Source organism: Salvelinus sp. IW2-2015, linkage group LG17 (assembly GCF_002910315.2).
Source record: "Salvelinus sp. IW2-2015 linkage group LG17, ASM291031v2, whole genome shotgun sequence".
Lineage (NCBI taxonomy): Eukaryota > Metazoa > Chordata > Actinopteri > Salmoniformes > Salmonidae > Salvelinus > Salvelinus sp. IW2-2015.
The window spans coordinates 16,753,415-16,780,410 of NC_036857.1; the positions used below are offsets into that span (position 1 = coordinate 16,753,415).

The 26,996-nt window shown below is 41.7% G+C and overlaps 2 protein-coding genes across 3 annotated transcripts in view; both read left to right on the forward strand.

Moving 5' to 3' along the window:
* The window catches only part of ano11 (anoctamin 11), a 34,984-nt gene extending 19,468 nt beyond the window's left edge, over positions 1-15,516 (forward strand). Inside the window, 10 exon segments of the mRNA XM_070447733.1 lie at positions 605-703; positions 886-988; positions 1,356-1,462; positions 1,567-1,626; positions 1,740-1,837; positions 2,260-2,647; positions 6,051-6,187; positions 6,532-6,622; positions 7,050-7,212; positions 15,500-15,516. Of these exon segments, the coding sequence (XP_070303834.1) occupies positions 605-703; positions 886-988; positions 1,356-1,462; positions 1,567-1,626; positions 1,740-1,837; positions 2,260-2,647; positions 6,051-6,187; positions 6,532-6,622; positions 7,050-7,212; positions 15,500-15,516 (1,263 nt within the window).
* A 1,655-nt stretch (positions 15,517-17,171) lies between these two features.
* arhgef19 (Rho guanine nucleotide exchange factor (GEF) 19) overlaps positions 17,172-26,996 on the forward strand; it is a 33,982-nt gene continuing 24,157 nt past the window's right edge. The window contains exon 1 of one of the 2 annotated variants that reach the window (XM_024005444.2): positions 17,172-17,737. The gene's annotated coding sequence lies outside the window, so the exon portion shown is untranslated. The remainder of the gene's footprint in view (positions 17,738-26,996) is intronic. The other variant, XM_024005446.2, reaches the window with a different exon arrangement.

Below are 26,996 nucleotides of genomic sequence, written 5' to 3' on the forward strand. Positions count from 1 at the left end.
CAATAAATTGGATGCAGTCTATCACAGTGCCATCTGTTTTGTCACCAAAGCCCCATATACTACCCACCACTGCGACCTGTACGCTCTCGTTGGCTGGCCCTCGCTTCATACTCGTCGCCAAACCCACTGGCTCCAGGTCATCTACAAGACCCTGCTAGGTAAAGTCCCCCCTTATCTCAGCTCGCTGGTCACCATAGCAGCACCCACCTGTAGCACGCGCTCCAGCAGGTATATCTCTCTGGTCATCCCCAAAACCAACTCCTCCTTTGGCCGCCTCTCCTTCCAGTTCTCTGCTGCCAATGACTGGAACGAACTACAAACATCTCTGAAACTGGAAACACTTATCTCCCTCACTAGCTTTAAGCACCAGCTATCAGAGCAGCATCAAAGATTACTTCACCTGTACATAGCCCATTTCTAATGCAGAAAGCCCGAAGTTGTTCCTAGCCAGGCCACACAGTCAGGGAAAACGTTGCACCCTAGTGATACAGAAAGGATGCCATTTTAGTGTACTGTATTTGAATGTGGATAAGGTGTAGTTGGACTAATGTTAATCTTATTCACCTCACTCCTCTTTCCTCTGTCTACCCTTGTCTGTCCCCAGTTGCGTGTGGTGATGATCTTCCTGGTGACAGTGATCATGTACCGTGGGATAGTGAGTGTGATGATGTACCGCACAGGCGGCGTTGTGCTGCACACTCAGGTACAGTACAATACACTCTGCTCTGATGAATAAAACTGCTGACACTGGATCAGAAAACCCTTCAAAACACCTGACAACGGGTGACATCCTCCATTTAGCTAATGCCAGCAGATACGTTAGCTCAGATTGATACATTAGCTCAAATTTGCTGTGTGTGCGTGTGTGTGTGTGTGTTCCCTCAGGCAGGGAACATTGCCAATATCTCCAGCAGTTTGGTGAATCTGGCCCTGATTCTGCTGATGGGGCAGGTTTATACTGCGTTGGGACTGCAGCTCACTAAATGGGGTAAGAACACAGACCTCAGCCACATCCCTGTCTGCCTCAGCTAATACACTACCAATCAATACATCTACCTACAGGGAAATCTACTTCCTTGGGCTTTGATTAAGCGTCTGCGTCTATCACAGTGGCCTCAAAGAGAAAACGTTGTCTATCAAATAAGTGTGAAGACTATTTAAACACTTAGCAGTATATTGAAGGTGTATTGTCCAAGATTCAAATGCCATTACAGTACAGCAGATACATTTTGTTACATTTTGTGCATTTCATGTATAATCTTACCTTCAAAGGTTTTTACCTTTCTCTCATGGATTAAGATTTGTTGAAAGATTTTTTACGGATTGATTTGATTGGTTTTTGGATGTTTGGACAGAGATGCACAGAACATAGACCCAGTATGAAGACGCGTTTACCTTCAAGGTGTTTGTGTTCCAGTTTGTCAACTTCTACTCCTCTCCCTTCTATGTGGCATTTTTCCAAGGGAAGGTGAGAATGGAAGGTACTGTTTATTATTGGATGATGCTACTGGTATCTGGCTGGTTTGACACTCCTGAAATAGACCAACCAGTTGTATCTATTCCAATGGCAGGTTTGTGGGTTATCCTGGACACTATGGTACCTTGCTTGGTATGAGAAATGAAGATGTTTTCAGAAATGACAACCCATATTTGCATACACAGAACACATACAGACCTTTTCACGTTACCAGAATATTTATGTTGGGTGGATTTATTTTTGTCTCTCTACTTTGTGTGTGTGTGGTCCAGGGGGTTGTCTCATTGAACTGGCTGAGCAGCTCTTCATCATCATGGTGGGGAAACAGCTCATCAGCAATGTTCAGGAGTTTGTCATCCCGTAGGTTTCCTCCCTGACTCTCCTACTATTAAATTCTAGTTTCCACTTAGGTCGAATTTTCACTTATCCTAACATTGACATAATTGGATTACTAAGTGAAATTAGACTTAAGGGTAGGATTCGCCCCTCACTGATTCTGTCATCCTTTATCCAGCTATAGTGGTGGTGCTGTAGGTGCTGAACAATGCTCTCAACTATAGTGGTGGTGTTGTAGGTGCTGAACAATGCTCTCAGCWATAGTGGTGGTGCTGTAGGGGCTGAACAATGCTGTCAGCTATAGTGGTGGTGCTGTCGGTGCTGAACAATGCTTTCAGCTATATTGGTGGTGCTGTCTGCTGTAGGTGCTGAGAAATCCCTCTCAATTTGATTGTTCTTACACCCCTCTTCTCTCATTCTCTCCTCTCCTGTCCTCCTCTCCTCAGTAAGGTGAAGGCATGGCAACAGAAGAGGGRGCTGAATAAGGTGTGCGGAACGCAGGCATCCCAGGAGCCTCGGCGGTGGGAGGAGGACTATCAACTGGTGGAGTGTAAGGGCCTGTTTGAAGAGTACCCCTCATTTCACCCTCCTCGGTAGGGTTGCTAACCTCTGACATTCTCCATCTGTCCCACAGTGCTCCAGTTTGGCTTCATCACCATCTTTGTGACGGCGTTCCTCCTGGCGCCGCTCTTTGCCCTGCTCAACAACTGGGCCGAGATGCGCCTGGACGCCCACAAGTTTGTGTGCGAGTACAGGAGGCCCGTGGCTGAGCGTGCGCAGAACATCGGCGTGTGGTTCAACATCCTGGAGACCTCTCCGTCATCATCATTATCCGTCATCATCATTCTGTGCGACCCAGACTGAGGGAGAATCACTGTACTGCTAACTGCGGTTCCATTTCACGTCGATACAATGTGATCCATGTGCGCTGTTGGCCAGAGAACTGATCTCTCTGCCTGTCTGTCTGCCTTCTCCCCGCCTGCCCTGGTCAGTCTCTCCCATTCTTGTACAGGTGCCCTTGCCACTCTCTCTCTCTCTCGTTTTATTGATCAGCGGTTGGACTATTTGATTAGTGACTTTTAGGGCAATAAACAAACATGATGCTGTTGTTAATTTTGCTGGTGTCTACCCTTGGCTTTTACAATGTTACCGATACTTTTCGAGCCCGTTGCACTGTCAATGAGGAAATATATGATTGTTTCTCCCTCGAGTATTGTGAGAAACCCCACGCTTGCTCCGGAAATGCATGTGAGAACTATGCACATTTCTCCCAAACAATATGGGAGAAATGGGACTCTTGCTCTTACATGTCAGGACTGTTCTCTTGGTACTTAACCATGTCTCTGGACTTTACACATCTACTGAAATATGTGGTGTTAAAGACTGGTGACTATGGATTCTCCTTCAAGTGCTGTCTGTCAATCCAAATGTTGTAACCCTCGATCTAGACTTGTCATTATCTTGCTGCTTCTATTGTCTGGAAATGTGCAGTCTAACCCAGGTCCTGACATTCTTACCCCTGCCGAATTAAGTAGTCAGAGTGGCCTGAAGTTTTTGCAAATGAAGTCTTCTGCTGAAGCTTGATTTTTGTGAAAATATGGATAAAAACTGCCGACCCTGATGTATTTATGCTTTCTGAAACCTGGCTTAAAACATCTATTACAGACAGAAATATTGGCATAAATGGTTACAATGTTTTTCGTACAGATCATACATCTAAGGCTGGTGGTGTTGCTGTATACGCAAAAGACAAGTTCTCGGTGGTCGTTCTGACTTCTGTTAKTAAACCTAAGCAATTTGAATATCTGTCTTTGAACCTAAATCTTGGCTCATCTTTAAATATTGTTGTATCTTGTTGTATCTTGTTGTTGTTATAGACTTCCATCTGTTACTGTTGGCTCTCTGGATTGTACTTTCGAATTGTTATCACAGAATGTAAATTCTGAGTTTGTCCTGATGGGTGATCTGAATCAGGACTGGTTAACATCTAGCTCTGATCAACTCAATATTCTATGCAATACCTATAATCTCACTCAGATTGTCAACAGTGTAACGAGGTTGAGTATAAAATATCCTCTGAAATCTTTGATTGGTTTGATCTTAACCAATACTCCTCATCGTTTTAATGCTTCTGGTATTTTTGCAAATTACATAAGTGATCACTCTGCTATTGCATGTGTGAGAGATCGTAAAATTCCTAAAATCTCCACCTGTTATTACGAAAAGAAACTGGAAGCAGTTTGATATTCAAGGTTTTTTACATGCTGTATCTAGCATGGAATGGAATTGATCCCTGGTGTTGAACTAGCCTTTTCTTACTTCCACAACACATTCCAGGATGTATGCAATAGGCCCCTTTTTAAAAAATTCAGGATTAAGGGCAGAGAGAACCCTTGGTTTACTAAGGAACTTACAAAAATCATAAGGGAACGAAATGCTATGTTGGCTAAAGCAAGAGAGACTGGTTTGGCAGATGATTGGATGGCTTTTAAACGTCTTCGAAATATGGGTGTGGCTATGATCCGTAAATTGAAAACAGACCACTATCTGAAATCTACTTCACATAGTTTAAATAATCCATCCAAATGTTGGCAAGTAGTGAAGGGTTTGGAGTGCAAAAAGATACACAGCTTTCCAAACAGTTGTTGGTAGACACACAGATTGTAACTGAGAGAACCTCCATTCTGAAAGCCCTGAATCAGCCTTTTTTAGATGCAGGCACTTTATTTGAAAAGGTCAAAGGTATAATTGAGCCCCCTATGAATTTACCTGACACCCCTGTGCACTCCTTCACCAGGTTCTCATTTTCATCCTTTTCTGTTTCAGAAGTGTGTAAAGCCCTGAAAGAAATTGATGGGAAAAATCTGTTTCCTACACCTAGCTGCAGACATCATTGCTCCCCCTTAACATGTATTTTTAACCTCACACTTGATGATCCAGAGGAGGAATGGGAGAAGGTCATGTGGTCTGATGAGACAAAAATAGAGCTTTTTGGTCTAAACTCCACTCGCCGTGTTTGGAGGAAGAAGAAGGATGAGTACAACCCCATGAACACCATCCCAACCGTGAAGCATGGAGGTGGAAACATCATTCTTTGGGGATGCTTTTCTGCAAAGGGGACAGGACGACTGCACCGTATTGAMGGGAGGATGGATGGGGCCATGTATCGCGAGATCTTGYCCAACAACCTCCTTCCCTCAGTAAGAGCATTGAAMATGGGTCGTGGCTGGGTCTTCCAGCATGACAACGACCCGAAACACACAGCCAGGGKAACTAAGGAGTGGCTCCGTAAGAAGCATCTCAAGGTCCTGGAGTGGCCTWGCCAGTCTCCAGACCTGAACCCAATAGAAAATCTTTGGAGGGAGCCGAAAGTCCGTATTGCCCAGCGACAGCCCCGAAACCTGAAGGATCTGGAGAAGGTCTGTATGGAGGAGTGGGCCAAAATCCCTGCTGCAGTGTGTGCAAACCTGGTCAAGAACTACAGGAAACGTATGATCTCTGTAATTGCAAACTAAGGTTTCTGTACCAAATATTAAGTTCTGCTTTTCTGATGTATCAAATACTTATGTCATGCAATAAAATGCAAATTAATTACTTAAAAATCATACAATGTGATTTTCTGGATTTTTGTTTTAGATTCCGTCTCACAGTTGAAGTGTACCTATGATAAAAATGACAGACCTCTACATGCTTTGTAAGTAGGAAAACCTGCAAAATCGGCAGTGTATCAAATACTTGTTCTCCCCACTGTATATCATAGAAGAGTGTAATTGTTTTTAGGCCAGCTGTTTTTAGTKWAGACMTTTGTGTTTTTAACGTAAAATGTTTTTGTTGTACTGTATGTGTGTTTATAGTTTTGTTTGCTGTTGTTTTAGTGTATGTAAGTTGTTTTGTCTGAAACGTTGTTCCCCCTGCTGCTATTGGATCAGGTCTCTCTTGGAAAAGAGATGTTATCTCAGTGAGAAAAACCTGTATAAATAAAGGTCAAATTTAAAAAATCAATGTGAGTCGCATAGTGATGACCTCATCACCAGTGTTCTGTATTTCTTTCAATTCCAAAATTGGTTTGGAAATATTTGGTCTGAAAACATCTTCATAAAGTTACATTTTGTAATGTCCTTTTAAGCAGTATATTGAAAGGATTATAATATTATTATGTCGTGTTTTTATCATTTCTGTTCATTTTAATTTACTGTACCATCTAAAATTATTTTGTATGTCAATCTACCCCTTTCAGGCTTTCTTGATTGCCTTCACACCAGGTTTCTTACCACGACTGCTTTACCAGTACAAGTTTGACAACAATCTGAACGGATATGTTAATTTCACTCTGGCCTATGCTACGCCCAGCTACACCAGCCATCCCAAGTGCAGGTAATAGTGATCATAAATACACACTGGAACACACTATAGTAGATATAGTATAGCTGTTGTATATACTTTAAGGCATAGTTCCTTGAAATGTTTAGATATGTGATTCCGTAGCTTGACAGCGGTCTATGGAAAATGAGTGACTGCAATCCACACTTTAGTTTTGTTAGACTAGCCACTGCCAACAAATGCTTATATTAGGATATTTATACCAAACCCCCATGCAAGTCAAACTCCCTTGTTTAGCATGTTTTACATTTCATCTCAAGTCTTTCCAGTAGAGGGCAGAATTGGTGATGTTGACAATCCTGACCTGTTGTTGACAACCATGAATGTGTTGCCTGTAGATATAAAGCCTTTAGGGACAGCAATGGAAATTACACTCTGGTTTACTGGGAACTCCTGGCTGTAAGGTTAGGCTTCATCATCGCTTTCGAGGTATGCAAGGAACTGACTGTCTGTCTCTCTGTCATTGTTTGCTTTCTACTTGCTCCTCTATTTAACCTGTGCCTTTTGCATTCTCTCCTAATACTGTGCCCTGTCCGTCTTTCTATTCATTACTTGTTCTGTCCTACCCCCTTATCTACTACCTGTGTATGTTATTTTGTACCTGTGATCATTTGAAGCTTGCTAATCTTTGCCTATCAGGCTTTCACATGGTATTTTACTATTTTATATTTTATCACCTTTACTCTATTGATACTACTCTCCTCAGAATCCCTCTTCTTCCGCTGAGGTTTCTGTCTAATTTCACACTGTCTTCTTTTCCATCACTCTGTCTCACTATCTATCTCTATCTATTTATCCTTCTTTACCTTCCTGTCACCCCCAATGTATGCTCTTTTCCCTCCATCCCTCTCTCCAGCTTGTAGTGTTTTTCTTCCTGCAAGCGATAGACTGGATGGTGCCGGATGTCCCTGAGTCTCTGGAGCTGAAGATGAAGAGAGAGCGCTACTTGGCTAAGCAGGCCCTGGCTGACAATCAGGAGGCCCTGTTGGTGAGTCAGCGTGCCCCGGCCTCCAGCCCAGGTCAGTGGAACATGGCGATGCTCACACACCCTCACCACACACCCACTGCTTTCCTGCAAAGAATCATTTTGGTGGTCAGGTTGTTATTGCAAAAGAAAATGTGTTGTCATGACTTACCTGGTTAAATAACGTTGTGCCTAAGAACAGCCCTAGCCATGGTATATTGGCCATATACCACACCCCATCGTGACCTATTGTATGTATAACACCCTTTTCCTCCTTCGGTTCAGTTTTATCCCTGTTATATTATATTAGTGGTTACTTATTAGCTAGGGCTCCTGTTCATTTGAAACTACACACACATAAAGTGAGTCATTAAGGATTTAAATTGGCACCCTATTCCCTATGTAGTGCACTGCCGTTGGAAAGGGTGCCATATGGATCTGGTCAAAATAGTGCACTATATATGGAATAGGGTGCCATTTGGGTTACAGTCAGTATCTCATTGGATCCAGTGTACATTTCCTGGACTATTAAGGGCGGTGAAACCAGAGAGAGACATGAATTGATTGATTCTAAAGCTGCTGTATAAGTAGTGCAAGCAGTGGTGTTAATAAGTTACGTATTACATTATTACAGAAACCGATTTGATCTTCATAAATGAATTCCAGACTTTATATCCTTTTATAGACTTTATACCCCCCCCACACATACACGCACACGCACACAAACACAAAAACCCATGCGCCTTAACTCTAACATTGTACTGCTCAAGTCAGCAGCAGCTAGCCTGTTTGCTCTGTGATTCATACTCAGTAAAAACACATGCACAATGTTTAAAGACTGGGCTCACTACAACGGTCATAATATGGCGATAGAAATGCTAAAGTGTTCAAAGCCAGACCCATATAACCTTAACCTAAGTTATTGCATCCATAAGACTTTTCCCATGGCATGTGTAGCCTCTCTCTCTCTCTTCGCATCCCATCAGCACAAGACTGGTGTTTGCTTGCCCATTGTTTCTCGTTGTGGTCCTTTAAATTGTGTGGTGGTGGGTGTGCATCCCCGTGTTCTGACCATGCCATTGTGGGAGTTTTGTTTCTTGTCGTGAACGTCCTGGATGGGGTGAGTAGAAATTCTCACTAATGCAGTCTGTTAAGCTTCTAAGTAATATATATATACAGTACCAGTCAAAGGTTTGAACACACTGACTCATTCCAGGGTTTTTCTTTATTTTTACTATTTTCTACATTGTAGAATAATAGTGAAGACATCAAAACTATGAAATAACATATATGGAATCATGTAGTAACCAAAAAAGTGTTAAACAAATTAAAATATATTTTATATTTGAGATTCTTCAAAGTAGCCACCCTTTGCCTTGATGACAGCTTTGCACACTCTTGGCATTCTCTCAACTAGCTTCATGGGGTAGTCACCTGGAATGCATTTCAATTAACAGGTGTGCCTTATTAAAAGTTCATTTGTGGAATTTCTTTCCTTCTTAATGGCTTTGAGCCAATCAGTTGTGTTGTGACAAGGTAGGGGTGGTATACAGAAGACAGCCCTATTTGGTAAAAGACCAAGTTCATATTATGGAAAGAACAGCTCAAATAAGCAAAGAGAAACGACTGTCCATCATTACTTTAAGACATGAAGGTCAGTCAATTTGGAGAGTGCAGTCTCAAAAACCATCAAGCGCTATGATGAAACTGGCTCTCATGAGGACCGCCACTGGAAAGGAAGACCCAGAGTTACCTCTGCTCAACCATGAAGCTGGTTGAGAGAATGCCAAGAGTATGCAAATAATCTCTTTGTTTAACCTCTCTGGGACGCAAACGTCCCACCGGCCAATAGCCAGGGAAAATACAGCGCGCCATATTCAAATAACATGATATAAAAATCAAACTTTCATTAAATCACACATGTAAGATACCAAATTAAAGCTACACTCGTTGTGAATCCAGCCAACATGTCAGATTTCAAAAAGGCTTTTCGGCGAAAGCATAAGATGCTATTATCTGATGACAGCACAACAGTAAACAAACAGAGTAGCATATTTCAACACTGCAAGCACGACACAAAACGCAGAAATAAAATATAAATCATGCCTTACCTTTGACGGAATTCTTTTGTTGGCACTCCAATATGTCCCATAAACATCACAAATGGTCCTTTTGTTCGATTAATTCCGTCGATATATATCCAAAATGTCAATTTATTTGGACCGTTTCATCCAGAAAAACACAGCTTCCAACTATAGCCACTTCTCTACAAAATATATCAAAAGTTACATGTAAACTTTACCAAAACATTTCAAACTAATTTTGTAATACAACGTTAGGTATTTTAAAACGTTAATAATCGATCAATTTGAAGACGGGATGATCTGTGTCCAATACAAAAGAAAACAAACTGACGCAACTTTTTTCGTAACGTGGCTCTCAAAAAATTTACTTAATGTGACCCTCATTTACGATAGCCCTACTTCTTCAGTACACAAAGGAATAACCTCAACCAATTTCCAAGGACTGGTGACATCCAGTGGAAGCGGTAGGAACTGCAAGCAAGTCCATTAGAAATCTGGTGTCTCTAAAAAACCTCATTGAAAAGACAGTGACATCAAAAAAATACAAATTCTGAATGGTTTGTCCTCAGGGTTTTGCCTGCTACATACGTTCTGTTATTCTCACAGATATGATTCAAACAAAACAGTTTTAGAAACTTCAGAGTGTTTTCTATCCAAATCTACTAATAAATGCATATCTTATATTCTGGGGATGAGTAGCAGGCAGTTGAATTTTTGCATGCTATTTTTCCGAAAGTGAAAATGCTGGCCCCTGCCCACAAGAAGTTAACAAGAATCTCTTAAAAAATAATCTCTTTGTTTAACACTTTTTTGGTTACTACATGATTCCATATGTGTTATTTCATAGTTTTGATGTCTTCACTATTATTCTACAATGTAGAAAATAGTACAAATAAAGAAAAACCCTTGAATGAGTAGGTGTGTACAAACTTTTGACTGGTACTGTATATATAATATTTTAAAATTAAGTTAATCAATCCATTAAAGACGTCTCGTAAAACAAGTTTAATGCTGTAACTCAGTAACATAACATGATAGAGCAAGCACCTAAGTGTCTACCGGCTGTCTGTTTGGGTCTACCGTCTGTCTGCTTTTGTGTGCTACGATTTTTCTAACCAAAGCTGTACCCATGTTTTCTTTCCCCGTCCAAACTGTACTGTATGTCTCAAAGCAAGCGACGCGTCCTTTGGCAACATGAGTTAGGACTGCAGTGCATAACTTATTTTCCAAGAGAAGCGGAACGGACGGGGAGGAGAGGTAGAGTGAGATAAAAGAGACTCTTTTGCATTTCAGGTCCCATCAATGAATTTGTTTCCCTGTTGGCACTCTGTCTATCCACTATGGTCAGTGTTTAGGTTTGTTTACAGCAGGGGTGGCCAAACGTATCTGCAAAGGACCGATGTGGTTGCAGGTGTTTGTTCCAGCCAAGTGGTAACACACCTGATTCAAATGATCAATTTATCATAGTCTTTCATTAAGACTTTTATTAGTTGAATTAGCTGTGTTACTGCTAGGCACCTACACCGGCCTTTTGCGGGTAATATTGTGGTTTGCACCTGGTTTACAATATGTGAGAGTTGGTTTGTATTGTTACGTTTTTGTTGCTTTTCTATGAGCTGATGACTTGATTTCTGTCCTTCAACTATGATGATTTGTGATGTTCTCACTTTGTTAAATGGATGAGCTTGTTATAATGTATATACACATAGGTATACTTACATATTTACATATGTGAAACTGGTCCTGCTTTTCTACACTATCACTCTATATTTGTAATGAGATAGACCTGGAACATATTGGGAATCTTGTTGCTTATCTTGTTTGTACTGTACTATACGATTTGAAGTCTTTCTACAAGTGTAACACGTTTTGCCCAAGCTGTTTTGCATTTCAAATTTTGGAAAATAACTCTGGTTGGATGAATAAGATACAGTACCAATAAGGTGTCAATTTGAAATAAATTCTAGTTCAAGATACCAGAGACCTTTGTTGTTATCTTACTGAAAAATCTGCTCCCCTTTCCTCCCCACGCCCTCAGAAACGTGAACTCCCCTCAGAAAAGGAGAACTCCAGCCAGATGAAATCCCTCTGATTTATTAGGAGTCAGAGAGAGACAGGTGTTCTGTTAATTAATTCTCTCCCCTCTTTTCCCTCTGCTCCTACCCACCCTTCTGAAATATTCCTGTGGCCTTCGGCGACTTCTTTCCTCCTTTCTCTTGCTCTCTCACCCCTATTCTCTTTCTCTCTCTTTCTCTACCGCTGTAGCGTTCATCTTTTGCTTGCTATGCTTGCTGTGAGTGTGTTCCTCTGCCATTCAGCCTGCAGGAAGTGTGCGTTAGTACATGTCAGTTAGTGGAGTAAGGTATGCAACGTGGTCACAGTCTTCCACAGAGACTGTGCATTCCAGATGGCACCCTATTCCCTATATAGTGCTCTCCTTTTTATAGGGTTCTGTAGGCAAAAGGTGCTATTTGGGACATGGACATTGTACTAATGGTTCTCCCATTATACCTCAACATCACACTTAGAGTAACTGTCATTTGAAAATCTCACTTTAAAAAGTACATATTCTGTTAACCTCTCTGGGATCGTTCGGGACGCTAGCGTCCCACCTCGCCAACAGCCAGTGAAATTGCAGGGCGCCAAATTCAAAACAACAGAAATCTCATAATTAAAATTCCTCAAACATACAAGTATTTCACACCATTTTAAAGATACACTTCTCGTTAATCCAACCACACTGTCCGATTTCAAAAAGGCTTTTCAGCGAAAGCAGAACATATCATTATGTTAGGTCAGCAACTAGTCACAGAAAGCATTCAGCCATTTTCCAACCAAAGAGAGGTGTCACAAAAAGCAGAAATATAGATAAAATTTATCACTAACCTTTGACGATCTTCATCAGATGACACTCCCAGGACTCAATGTTACACAATACATGTATGTTTTGTTCGATCAAGTTCATATTTATATCCAAAAACCTCAGTTTACATTGGCGCCATGTGCAGAAATGCCTCCAAAACATCCGGAGAAATTGCAGAGAGCCACATCAAATAACATAAATACTCATCATAAACTTTGATGAAAGATACATGTTTTACATAGAATTAAAGATAAACTTGTTCTTAATGCAACCGCTGTGTCAGATTTCAAAAAAGCTTTACGGCAAAAGCACAATATTCAATAATCTGAGAACAGCGTTCAGCCACCAAAGCAAGCCATACAGTTATCCGCCAAATTGTGGAGTCAACAACAGTCAGAAATAGCATTATAAATCTTCACTTACCTTTGCTGATCTTCGTCGGAATGCACTCCCAGGACTCCCACTTCCACAAGAAATGTTTGTTTTGTTCGATTACGTCCATATTTATGTCCAAATACCTCCGTTTTGTTCGCACGTTTAGTTCACTATTCCAAAGGCACAATGCGCGAGTGCAAAATCCAGACGAAAAGTCAAAAGAGTTCCATTACAGTTTGTAGAAACATGTCAAACGATGTTTACAATCAATCCTTAGGGTCTTTTTATAATAAATCTTCAATAATATTCCAACCGGACAATAGCGTATTCATTACAGAGGAAAAAGAAGGTACGGCGCGCCCGCGTAACCGCGCAGTAAACAACTCATTGGCCTCAGCCTAGTCCACTTGTTGAAACAGCTCTTATTCAACCCCCTTCCACAATAGAAGCCTCAAACAACTTTCTAAAGACTGTTGCTATCTGCTGGAAGCCCTGGGAAGTGCAATCTGGCCCCATAGACACAGCATATTGGATAGGCAATCACTTAAATGAAACTACAAACCTCAGATTTCCCACTTCCTGGTTGGATTTGTCTCAGGTTTTTGCCTGCCATATGAGTTCTGTTATACTCACAGACACTATTTTAACAGTTTTGGAAACTTTAGCGTGTTTTCTATCCAAATCTACTACTTATATGCATATCATAGCTTCTGGGCCTGGGTAACAAGCAGTTTACTCTGGGCACCTTATTCATCCAAGCTACTCAATACTGCCCRCCTTTCCCAAAGAAGTTAACTCATACCCACATAATGTTGTTGACTCATCCTATACTCATATTTGTGGCCAAAGCAAACTTCCATCTCAAACTGCTGGCCAATCAGCTGTCTACTTGCATGAATATTTTTAATGACCTGTATACATCCACACCATTTAAACACAGAAAAGCTGCTTAAACTTCTTAACATACTTAATAAACCTATTTGGAAGGAAAACTATTTCACTCATTTTGTAATTAATTACAGGTCATATTTCATAGAAATCTGGAAACACTGGACATTTACTTAAATAGAGTTGGGAAGCACTGAAAGGCAGGGAGCGAGAAAACCCATAACACCATCCATTGTAACCTACTGAAAAGTGTCAACTTGTCATCAGGGTTGGGTAGGTTACTTTCTAAATGTAATCCGTTACATTTACTAGTTACCTATCCAAAATTGTAATCAGTAACGTAACTTTTGGATTACCCAAACTCAGTAACGTAATCTGATTACATTCAGTTACTTTTAGATTACTTTCCCCTTAAGAGGCATTAAAAGAAGACAAACATGTATATTACCAATTGAACCACATCTATTGCAGGATAAATCAATGTTAACGTTTACATAGCTGGCCATATATTGATGTTACATTTTACTTTATGGGTTGGTTATGTAGGCTTCTTTTAACCCATCGCTTTCTACTACTTATAATAATGTGATTAAATGGTATCTTTACATTAAAAACCAAAGTCTATCAGAATTCTGGTCACGGGCCTCCCGAGTGGCGCAGTGGTCTAAGGCACTGCATCGCAGTGCTAGCTGTGCCACTAGAGATCCTGGGTCGAGTCCAGGCTCTGTCGCAGCCGACTGCGAACGGGACACCTATGGGGCGGCGCACAATTGGCCCAGCGTCGTCCAGATTAGTGGAGGGTTTGGCCGCTCTAGCGACTCCTGTGGCGGGCCGGACGCATATACACTGACACGGTCGCCAGGTGTACCTTATTTCCTCCGACACATTGGCGTGGCTGGCTTCCGGGTTAAGCGGGCATTGTGTCAAGAAGCAYTGCGGCTTGGTTGGGTTGTGTTTCGGAGGACGCACGGCTCTCGACCTTCGCCTCTCCCGAGTCCGTACGGGAGTTGCAGCGATGGAACAAGACTGTAACTACCAATTGGATACCACGAAATTGTTGATAAATAACAACAACAAAAACAAAAAATTGAATTCCAGTCATTCCAATAAATGTTATACCCCTTGGTCTTCAAGAACAGGACTTGGAAATATGGAAGTATAGATTAGCCAAATTGTTTACCTGAGCATCACCCCAAAACTAAGGACTTAGTATGCCAGCCCTACTCTGTTGTCATGTAGGACTGATTGGGCTCATTGATTCGAGTTGCATTCATGGAATGGTATGCTTTGAGCACTACTGAAAAGTGCTATTTACATGTGAACCAACATAACTTTTTGTTGGTGACACTTTGATTATCTTGATAATATGCAGCTGTTTAAAGGGCAAATCCACAGATGAAACAATAACAAAATGGTCGCCCGCCTCTTTTGGTAAAAAGCTGAGGAATGGGCCTGGAGAAATGTAAGCACTCTCGGATTAATGGACAGAGCTATGGATGCAAGGATTGACCATTCATGATATCATTTTTTTTTAACCATGTTATGAGGCTATACAGTGTTTGTTCACATTTACAAAGTTTACAAACATTGGAGAAAAACAAGCTTATATTTTGGGTTCTCATGGAGTGTGACAGTTGAACTAAGCTCATGAGGCATTTATAAATTATATTCTTGAAAAATCTCAAATATGAAATATATTTTTATTTGTTTAACACTTTTTTGGTTACTACATGATTCAATATGTGTTATGTCATAGTTTGATATCTTCCCTATTATTCTCAAATGTAGAAAATAGTAAAAATGAAGAAAAACCCTGGAATGAGTAGGTGTGTCAACTTTTGACTGTGTGTGTATATATATATATATATATATATAAGTACAAAAATTGTTTTAGCAACTACAGATTGCCCCTTTAAGTCTATCAAAAGTGTATGAGTTTGAACATGTGTCCATTAGGGCTATGGATTAAAAAATGTTGTCTGCATGAATTAGATTGAGCAATAAAAGCCCCACTTTTATTCCATAGGCTGGGATTCGCACTGTGCAGCTGTGCAAGAGCCATTTTTCACTGGTTTCAAAAACAATGATTGACAGGCAGCTTAAACTGTAACGGGTGTCCTCCTCCTCTTCAGACGAAGAGGAGGAGTAGGGATTGGACCAAAGTGCAGCGTGATATTTGGACATAATGAAGTTTATTAAAGTACTGACGAAAACCGAAAACACTTCAACAAACTACAAAATAAGAAAACGACATAGACAGACCTGAACATGGAACTTACATAAATGCACGAAGAACTCACGAACAGGAACAGACTACATCAAACGAACAAACAAACCGAAACAGTCCCGTGTGGTGCAACATACACAGACACAGAAGACAATCACCCACAAACAAACAGTGTGAACAGCCAACCTATATATGGTTCTCAATCAGAGGAAACGTCAAACACCTGTCCCTGATTGAGAACCATATAAGGCTAATTACAAGTGACCTAAACATAGAAACACAAAACATAGAATGCCCACCCCAACTCACGCCCTGACCAACTAAACACATACAAAAATAACATAAAACAGGTCAGGAACGTGACATAAACTTCTTGAATTTAACCATTATTGGGTTCAAATACACATGTAGATTTGTGAACAGCCGTCCACAACAACCACAATCTGTAAGTCACAAATAGCTAAATGAGAGAGCAGCAGTGTGATTCACATCAATGCACTATGTAGATATCAATAATAGGTGATATCCATATCACCGTAGACTAAACCACTGCTGTCATCCTTACCTCCAAGCGTTTATTCAAATTTGATCATCTTTGGATGCCAACAGCAGTCGCACCATTGGAAGACATAGCTTGGACTGTAGCCTACAAAAGCCTATTCCTGCTCTTTTCCCGCGATCCATCAAACCCATTTGGTGTGTCATCATAGTGGTCTTGACTTGTGGTCAGACTCACTCAGGTGGAACGAATTTAAACTTGCTCCTTTTTTCAATGCTGATTTGAATGTCTTTGAGAAAACAAACAGACGTTTCAAAGATTTTTTTTGCAAACCTCCTTTCTGAATTTAAAGTAATCCTCTAAGTTTTTCAAAAGTATCTGTATCTGATTACAATATTTTTGCTGGTATCATAACGGATTACAATTACCGTTTTTTTTGTAATCCCTTACATGTAACGGATTACATGTAATCCAATACTCCCAACCCTGCTTGTCATGTAACCACAAACAAGTTGCCATTGTAAGATGAATGTACAATATTGTGTAGAGTTTTTATGATAGCACATAAACTAGCAACTGAGTTTTTTTGATAGATTTCATGATGAAAGAACAACTTTAGAATTTTTTATTGGTAAAGTCTGGAAAACTGTTCAAATGAAGACAATTAGACTTTCTCTCACCACTGCTTAGTAGAGGGTTGACCGAGGTAACCATTTTTTATGTTTAATTAGGGAGTTATAATGCTTGGGAGAGGGAGAAGCCAAGTAGTTCAAGCATGCCTTTGCAAATACTTTCTTTCTCCAAACTGATACTAGCTACTTACTTAATTGCATGGGAGCACACGCATACACCACACACACACACACACACACACACACACACACACAACACACACACACACACACACACACACACACACACACACACACACACACACACAACACTCACACACAGACACGGCCTGAGACACACACAGACAGACACACGCCTGAGCGCACACACTGTCTACTTCCCACCCCTTTTCCCCTCCTACTTGCCTTCTATCCACTTTCAGTGCATTTCTGTTGACACACAAGGATCCGACCCATGCACACACACACACAGACAGACAAAATATCACACATAGTCACAGAAAGGAAAACATTTTCTCTCACGCAGATGGCTGCTAGCGCACTCCTCTCTCCCTCTCTTTCTATAAGCAGGTGTTGAAATGCAACACTAACTATTAGAGGCCGAGAGAAAAAGAGGGGGAGAGAGAACGGGAGAGAGTGCACTTCCCCAACTGTAGCGGAGAGAGAGAGGGGACGAGAGCGATTGTCAACGAGGAGAGGGAGAGCAGAAGCCTAAAGAGGGATCTGCATGGTAAGTAACCAGACCAGCGAGCACTTTTTTTCGTTTAAAGTTCCTGTTTTTTGTTGGAGGGAGAAGAAAATAAATAAAGATACAACGGAGGACCCTGTCCCCTACTTCCCCTTTCTGGACGAGTGGAGTAAAAATCTGAGGAAGACCCGAAGGGAAAGAAGCTGGGAGGGACACAAGGCAGTCATGGATAGCACATAGAGCCTCAGCCAGACGCTAGGATGGCCTGGATTCACACACTGTCGCTGGCAACCATCCAGCTCAGAAGCTACTGATACCCATGAGGTAGTACAGCCCATCTATCCATACATATTCGTATATATCGCTCTGTGTGCAATGCAATGTTGACGTGTACACTAACCAAGGGTGTACCGTTGTTAGTTATTGTGACCTTCGGGTAAGGGGGTGGGGGGGTGGATTTTGATGTTGCATATGAAAGTTAAGCTGTCCTGTTTTTGAGGGGGTGAGTCAAAACAGTGCCATGGTGCTGCTTTCAGACTGCATTGCTGCATGTCAAATGCACAGATTTAGAGGTAGATGAAAACAAAGATAAACAAAAACACCCTCAATTTGACATTATATTAATATAATGTCAACTTGAGGGTGTTTTTGTTTCATTGTTATTTTCATGGCAATTGTACTGGGAGTGTGTGTTCCTCCAATGTGCGGTCTGTTTCAATTACACATGGTGTGCTGTTAGAGTGAGACAGTTTGTGAGTTCAAGGGTACATTTTGAGTATCATAGGGGGTGGGGTGCATTCTATACTATTTCACTGTTATGAAATTAAACTTTATTTTAAAGTACATTTAACATCTCTACACATAATACAGTAAACTAGGCTCAATAAATAATAATAACAATCCCTGACGTGCACTGTAATCCAGAGAGACTGACTTTACAGTCGATGAGTCATTATAGTGTAGGTCTGCAGTATACGGATACATAATACATGTAAAATACACACGCATCTGTCAATACATGGAGATACTTTAGAAACACCACACGTACAGACTCAACCTTTCACATCAATTATACAATGGAATGGCAAAATATTCCATTGGAAGCATTGTTTGCATCAGTAATAGTTCCCTATCCTTGGGCATAGCATGGGAAATGAGGCTTTGCAAGGCTTTGAGGCTGGAGTGTAATGGTTACAGTAGGAGCTGTGATTAGTTGCAGAGCAGGGCAGGTAAGTGCATGTTTGGGATATGTCAGGGGAGAGGATTGTTAAAAAAAAACTGCACGGCGCCGTAGTGCGCACACACTCCTTTCAAGTCTTAGTCTACACCAGATCAGTTGGAGGCCCTCTCCATAAACCTTCAGGATCTTTCAAGTGACTGCACTGTAAACTGAGGAGCAACCATGTGTGTCTGTGTGCGTGTTTGTGTGTTTTTCACAGCAGTGTTTGTGCAGTGAGAGTGTTTTTCTCTCCCACGCTCTGCCTCCAGGTATGTTTGTTTGCCCATTTAACTCAGTGTCTCATAGGAACTGCAATCTAGCTAAGCTGTTTACACACCATCATGAGGAACAAACAAATGACTCAATACTGACATTCAACAGTTCAGCAATATAACTGTTTAGTGCCTGCCAGATTATGGTGTGCCTCCCAAATGGCACCCTATTCCCTATGTAGTGCACTACTTTTGACCAGAGCCTCTGATCAAAACAAGTGTGCTACATAGGGAATAGGGTGCCATTTGGGATGCAAGCATGCATCTTATCTGCTCTGTTCCCCGAACTAAGGTTGATTTAGGCCATGTCCTCAAAGACTTCTAGTTTAGATACAGATTGATGTAGCACTAACTTATTATATTATTAATGGCTGTAGCGAGAGAGGGTGAACCAAGGTGGTGCGCGTGGAGAAATCCCACAAGTAATTTAGTCTGTCTCGCTTATGACTAAGTGCATTGTCATTGGGAAAAGGCTGTGTGTGTGTGTGTATGTCTGAGTGGATGTGTGAGGGTATATGTCTGAATCTGTGCTACTGATTTGCCTACAGACCAATAGTATATCTCTGCTTGTGGAGACTGATGCCTGTACAACAGCTGCTACACTCCAGGCCTATACGATGATCTGTACAGAAAAATGTATTAAGAGCCAATGAACCACGTTACATAAAAATGTTCAACAGGTACTGAGTATACCAAACACTAGGAACATCTTCCTAATATTGAGTTGAAACCCCCCCACCCCCCCCGCCCCCAAACAGCCACAATTTGTCGAGACATGGACTCTACAAGGTGTCGAAAGCGTTCCACAGGGATGCCGGCACACGTTGACTCCAATGCTTCCCACAGTTGTGTCAAGTTGGCTGGATGTCCTTTGGGTGGTGGACCATTCTTGATACACACAGGAAACTGTTGAGCGTGAAAAACCCAGTAGCGTTGCAGTTCTTAATAACACAAACCGGTGCACCTGGCACCTAGTACCATACCCTGTTCAAAGTCACTTAAATCTTTTGTCTAGCCCATTCACCCTCTGAATGGCACACATACACAATCCATGTCTCAATTGGCTTAGAAATCCTTTAACATGTCTCCTCCCCTTCACCTACACTGATTTGAAGTAMATTTAACAAGTGAAATCAATAAGGGATCATTGCTTTCACCTGGATTCTTCTAGTCAATATATGCCATGAAAAGAGCAGGTGTTCTTAATGTTTTGTATACTCAGTGTAGATCACAATATTGGGTTTGTTGAATGTAACTTTCTTCAGGAAATGAAACAAATCTCTTGATAACATAGAGCCCAATTCGGACATAGGAAATTACTCTTTTCTTGCACACACCTTTCCTATGCACTTCTCAGTAGTTGGTATTAAGACTTACCTTGTGCAGGTGAGCAACGGGCTTTGCAGGCGTGGTTCCCTTGTGTGCGCTAAATAAATGTAATTCAACCGCTGAAAACTCTCCCACTTACTGGCCAACAGATCTTCTTGTGGACTTTTCACTCAATAGGGTTTTCAGTACATTTATCTTCAGCCATCGCATTCAAAACGCTGGTAACTTTTAGTAAGAATTTTGTCCAGACTCACTACAATATATCTAGAGAACGGGTTCAGAATAAAGGAACGGGAAAGAGGGATAGTGAGTTGTACAACTGAATGCCTTTAACTGAAATGTAGAATATTATGGATCAATGAAAGAAAGCCATCTAAATATATGCATAATCAAGCCATCTAAATATATGCATAATCGTCTCAGTTTCAGCACCAATTGGTAGATTTAAAAATACTCTGATCTCATAGATTATTTAGGGTTAGGAAAGTATTTATGAATCATAAACTGGTGAGCAGAGCCTTTACGCAGAAAATAAAGAAATTGGTGGTTTGATTAATTCTGAAAATTGCCACACTCAGTTCTTCAACCAATGGTAATGTAGAAAGAATAGTGTACAATAGTAGGTTATACCGTCATCTATTGTCTGCACTAACCATGGAACTGTGATGACACAGCCAAGTATTGCACCATGAGTAGGGTTCAAACTGTTACGGCTTGGTCTGTGCTCCACTCCATAACGTTTTAATTAGCCTTTTTGGTATATTATCGACTGTTACTAATGATCTTCAGCAACAACCATATGGCCTTGACATAATTTACAGAGGAACCAAAGGTAAACAAAATAGTGTAATTAAATTGAATGATAATGTAGGCTATATCAACTGAAGGGAACTAACAGTAAATTGGCAGTTGAATCTGTGTGGTTATTAGGTCTACTGACAGTCGATACTGATAGTGGCTAATATTTAACATGATAGAAATAGGAGAAAGTTGGGGTAGCCTATAGTTAAGACGTTCGAGACTGCCCATCCCTGCAAGTTAAAGGCTGTACAATTTAATGCACAGCATTTCATAAACTTTTGTGTGGGAAAGTTGATCAAATCAAATTTATTTATATAGCCCTTCTTACATCAGCTGATATCTCAAAGTGCTGTACAGAAACCCAGCCTAAAACTCCAAACAGCAAGCAATGCAGGGTGTAGGAAGCACGTGGCTAGGAAAAACTCCCTAGAAAGGCTCCAAAACTAGGAAGAAACTAGAGAGGAACCAGGACTATGAGGGGTGGCCAGTCCTCTTTCTGGGCTGTGCCGGTGTGAGATTATAAAGAACATGGCCAAGTGTCAAATGTTCATAATGACCAGCATGGTCAATTAACAATATCACAGTAGTTGTCTTTGAGGGGTGCAACAAGTCAGCACCTCAGGAGGTAAATGTCAGTTGCTTTTCATAAGCCGGAATCTTCAGCAGTATGCAGTCTACTGCTGCCTCTGTCTCTAGAGAGTTTAAGACAGCAGGGGTCTGGGACAGGTTAGCACGTCGCTGAACAGGTCAGGTGTCCATATCCGCAGGCAGAAACATTAAACTGGAGCAGCAGCACGGCCAGTGGATGCTGGGTACCAGCAAGGAGTCACATGCCAGGTAGTCCTGAGGCGATGGTCCTAGGGTCAGTGGTCCTCCGAGAGAAAAAGAGAGAGAATTAGAGAGAGCATACCTTAAATTCACACCAGGACACCGGAATAAGACAGGAGAAATAAACTCCAGATATAACCAGACTGACCCTAGTCCCCCCGACACAATAAACTACTGCAGCATAACAATAACCAGGAGGCTGAGACAGGAGGGGTCACGAGACACACTGTGGCCATCCGATGATACCCTCGGACCGAGCCAAACAGCGCGGATATAACCCCACCCACTTTGCCAAAGCACCAGCCCCCACACCACTAGAGGGATATCTTCAACCACCAATTTACCATCCTGAGACAAGGCCGAGTATAGCCCACAAAGAATCTCCGCCACGGCACAACCCAAAGGGGGGCGCCAACCCACAGGAAGACCACACGTCAGCGACTCAACCCACTTCAAGTGAAGCACCCCTCTAGGACGGCATGGAGTAAGCCAGTGACTCAGCACCAGTATAGCCAGTGATCAGCCCCTGTATGGGGTAGAGGCAGAGAATCCCAGGAGAGGGGAACCAGCCAAGCAGAGACCGGCAAAGGCGGTTCGTTGCTCCAGAGCCTTTCCATTCACCTTCACATCCTTGGACAGACTACACTCAATCATATGACCTACTGAAGAGATGAGTCTTCAGTAAAGACTTAAAGGTTGAGACCGAGTCTGCGTTCTCTCACATGGTAGGCAGAACCATTCCATAAAAATGGAGCTCTATAGGAGAAAGCCTGCCTCCAGCTGTTTGCTTAGAATTCTAAGGGACAATTAGAGGCCTGCGTCTTTGACCGTAGCGTACGTGTAGGTATGTACGGCGCAACCAAATTGGAAAGATAGGTAGGAGGCAAGCCCATGTAGCTTTGTAGGTTAGCAGTAAAAGCTTGAAATCAGCCCTTGTCTTAACAGGAAGCCAGTGTAGGAGGCTAGCACTGGAGTAATATGATAATTTTTTTTGCGTTCCTAGCTCAGTGACCTTTAGCACGCCGGTACGTGTTCACGCACTAACTATGAAGTTTGATGTGTAAGGTCCTTCATACCGGCGTATAGCCGAAAGACGACTTAAGCGCGACGATGTGTCCAGTAGCTTCTTAACATATTAAGTAACAAAAGCATGGATTAATTTTTATGCATCATTTTTGGACAGAAAGTTTCAGATTTTTTGCAATGTTACGTAGATGGAAAAAAGCTGTCCTTGAAACAGTCTTGATATGTTCGTCAAAAGAGGGATCAGGGTCCAGAGTAACGCCGAGGTCCTTCACAGTTTTATTTGAGACGACTGTACAACCATCAAGATTAATTGTCAGATTCAACAGAAGATCTCTTTGTTTCTTGGGACKTAGAACAAGCATCTCTGTTTTGTCCGAGTTTAAAAGTAGAAAGTTTGCACCCATCCACTTCCTTATGTCTGAAACACAGGCTTCTAGCGAGGGCAATTTTGGGGCTTCACCATGTTTCATTGAAATGTACAGCTGTGTGTCATCCGCATAGCAGTGGAAGTTAACATCATGTTTTTGAATGACATCCCCGAGAGGTAAAATATATAGTGAAAACAATAGTGGTCCTAAAACGGAACCTTGAGGAACACCGAAATGAACAGTTGATTTGTCAGAGGACAAACCATTCACAGAGACAAATTGATATCTTTCCGACAGATAAGATCTAAACCAGGCCAGAACTTGTCCGTGTAGACCAATTTGGGTTTCCAATCTCTCCAAAAGTATGTGTTGATCGATGGTATCAAAAGCAGCACTAAGGTCTAGGAGCACGAGGACAGATGCAGAGCCTCGGTCTGACGCCATTAAAAGGTAATTTACCACCTTCACATGTGCAGTCTCAGTACTATGATGGGGTCAGACCGAGGCTCTGCATCTGTCCTCGTGCTCCTAGACCTTAGTGCTGCTTTTGATACCATCGATCAACACATACTCGATCAACACATACTTCTTCAGGAAGGCAATGAGTTGCTGCGCAACAGCTTTTTCATTTTTTTTGTTGAGAGGAATGGAAGATTCGATATAGGCCGATAGTTTTTTTATATTTTCTGGGTCAAGGTTTAGCTTTTTCAAGAGAGGCTTTATTACTGCCACTTTTAGTGAGTTTGGTACACATCCGATGGATAGAGAGCCGTTTATTATGTTCAACATAGCAGGGCTAAGCACAGGAAGCAGCTCTTTCAGTAGTTTAGTTGGAATAGGGTAAAGTATGCAGCTTGAAGATTTAGAGGCCATGATTATTTTCATCATTGTGTCTTGATATATAGAACTAAAACACTTGAGTGTCTCCCTTGATCCTAGGTCCTGGCAGTGTTGTGCAGACTCAGGACAACTGAGCTTTGGAGGAATAAGCAGATTTAAAGAGGAGTCCGTAATTTGCTATCTAATGATCATGATCTTTTCCTCAAATAAGTTCATGAATTTATTACTGCTGAAGTGAAAACCATCCACTCTTGGGGAACGCTGCTTTTTAGTTAGCTTTGCGACAGTATCAAAAAGAAATTTCGGATTGTTCTTATTTTTCTCAACTAAGTTGGAAAAATAGGATGATCGAGCAGCAGTGAGGGCTCTTCGATACTGCACGGTTGTAACAATTTTCGTGGGCTGAAGGAAGAGTGGACCAAGGTGCAGCGTTTAAAGTGTTCATAATTTAATCCGAAAACCAAATCGAACAAAAACAACAAACAAGAGAACAAAAGTTCTGTCTGGTGCAGACACAAAAACAGAAAACAACTACCCACAAAACACAGGTGGGAAAAGGCTACCTAAGTATGGTTCTCAATCAGAGACAACGATAGACAGCTGCCTCTGATTGAGAACCACACCCGGCCAAACACATAGAAATAGACAACATAGAACAAAAACATAGAATGCCCACCCCAACTCACGCCTTGACCAACCAAAATAGAGACATAAAAATGATCTCTAAGGTCAGGGCGTGACAACGGTACTGTCTTTCCAAGCTAGTCGGAAGACTTCCAGTTTGGTGTGGCGCCATTTCCGTTCCAATTTTCTGGAAGCTTGCTTCAGAGCTCGGGTATTTTCTGTATACCAGGGAACTGCATCTCGGGTATTGCGCAAGGTTAAATTGAGTTCCTCAGTTAAGTGGTTAACTGATTTGTCCTCTGACGTCCTTGGGTAGGCAGAGGGAGTCTGGAAGGGCATCAAGGAATCTTTGGGTTGTCTGAGAATTTATAGCACGACTTTTGATGCTCCTTGGTTGGGGTCTGAGCAGATTATTTGTTGCGATTGCAAATGTAATCAAATGGTGGTCCGTTAGTCCAGGGTTATGAGGAAAAACATTAAGATCCACAACATTTATTCAATGGGACAAAACTAGGTCCAGAGTATGACTGTGGCAGTGAGTAGGTCCAGAGACATGTTGGACAAAACCCACTGAGTCGATATGTTGATATGCTTCAGTTTCTGCCCTATGACTGGTTTCACATTTGTCACCAGCGATTATAAGGTAAAATATATCTAAAACAAGTGTCATTTATATTTACAATCCCCTTATCCAAACGGATTACTCATTTACCTAGCTCTTATCAATAGCTCTTATCAAGATGTAAATTATAGTGCATGGAGAATGGTGTTATTTATATTGACAGAAAAAAAWTAAGTAGATGCTTTTTCCACTTGGAACCGGTAGGTTCGCTAGACCTTATTCTTGGTTTCCTCGCGCATAAAGGTGGTGGAATTATGAGAGAATTAAGTCAAGGTKAGAATACAGTGTATCTGTAGACACACCTCCGCCACACCTCCATTTATTAGATCTCTACCCCAAATGAATAGCAGGTGAATAGCATGCTAATAGCATGCTGTTCAAGGTCAGAATTCGCATAGAGAGAAAAGTGGATAAAAAGGGAAATACGTTCCATTTACGCACGCTTAACTCGGGTCMGAATCGGCCCCTCAGTGTTTTGCTCCTAAGCATGCAATTTTAGCACTACAATTTATCGTTGTGGGAAGGAAAGTATTGACATGGTAATTTCACCATATAGGCAAATATGCTAAAATATACCGGAACAAATCATCTGTAAAATTGAGTGACTAAAGTGCTCTTTGAATCAGACCATAAATGTCTGCCCACAGTCTGAATAGTCACAGCCATATAGTAATGTTTGTTGTCTGGGAGAGGTGAAGGAGACAGCCATAACTTGACTGACTCAGACACCACAGACAACAACACAGCTGTGGTGGAAACCTTTCACAGTATCACAGAGTGTCTATTTATGTGAATGCAATGGTACAGTAGCACAGTAGCACATGATCCTTGACCTTGCGTTTTCAACCAAATATTCCATTGATGTTCGTAGGTATGTTGACTGATAGAATGTTGGTTCAACATGTTTTTGCCTTTATCACTGAGCCAGTGATCAATTTTTCCTGCAAAATTACCTGTGTCTTACTATAAACTTAGTCATAACATGATAACTAACCAATGTGGATATACTAAGTTTTTTTTGCTGTCAGTTAATAGTTGAATGATGGACCTCCTTGAGTGATAGTGTAACGAGTGCGCTGAGAGTCGGGAAGCAAGTTCAGGGAGTGAGTGATTTAATCAATAAATGAAACATAATACAAAACAAGAAACACGAACAATGCACAGACATGAAACCGAAACAATGAGGACTCGGGAAGAAACCGAAGGGAGTGACTTATAAAGGGCAGGTAATCAAGGAGGTGATGAAGTCCAGGTGAGTAGCATTATGCGCTGATGCGCGTAACGATGGTGACAGGTGTGCGCCATAACTAGCAGCCTGGTGACCTAGAGTCCGGAGAGGGAGCACACGTGACAGTACCCCCTCCCAGACGCAAGGCTCCAGCCACAGTAAGCCGACCAAAATGACGATCCCAGGGATCAGGAGCTGACCGGTAACCTCTGCTAAGGCGCGGGTGCACGGCGATCTAGAGTGCCGGAGAGAGAGCATACGTGACAGTACCTCCTCTTCATCGCGCGGCTCCGGCCGCAGGACGCCAACCACAGGGACGATCCTGGCGATCAGGAGCAGACCGGTCACCTCTGCTAAGGCGCGGGAACCTGTCAATCCAGCTGAGGCTCGGGAGCATGGTGACCTAGGGCGCCGGAGAGAGCATAC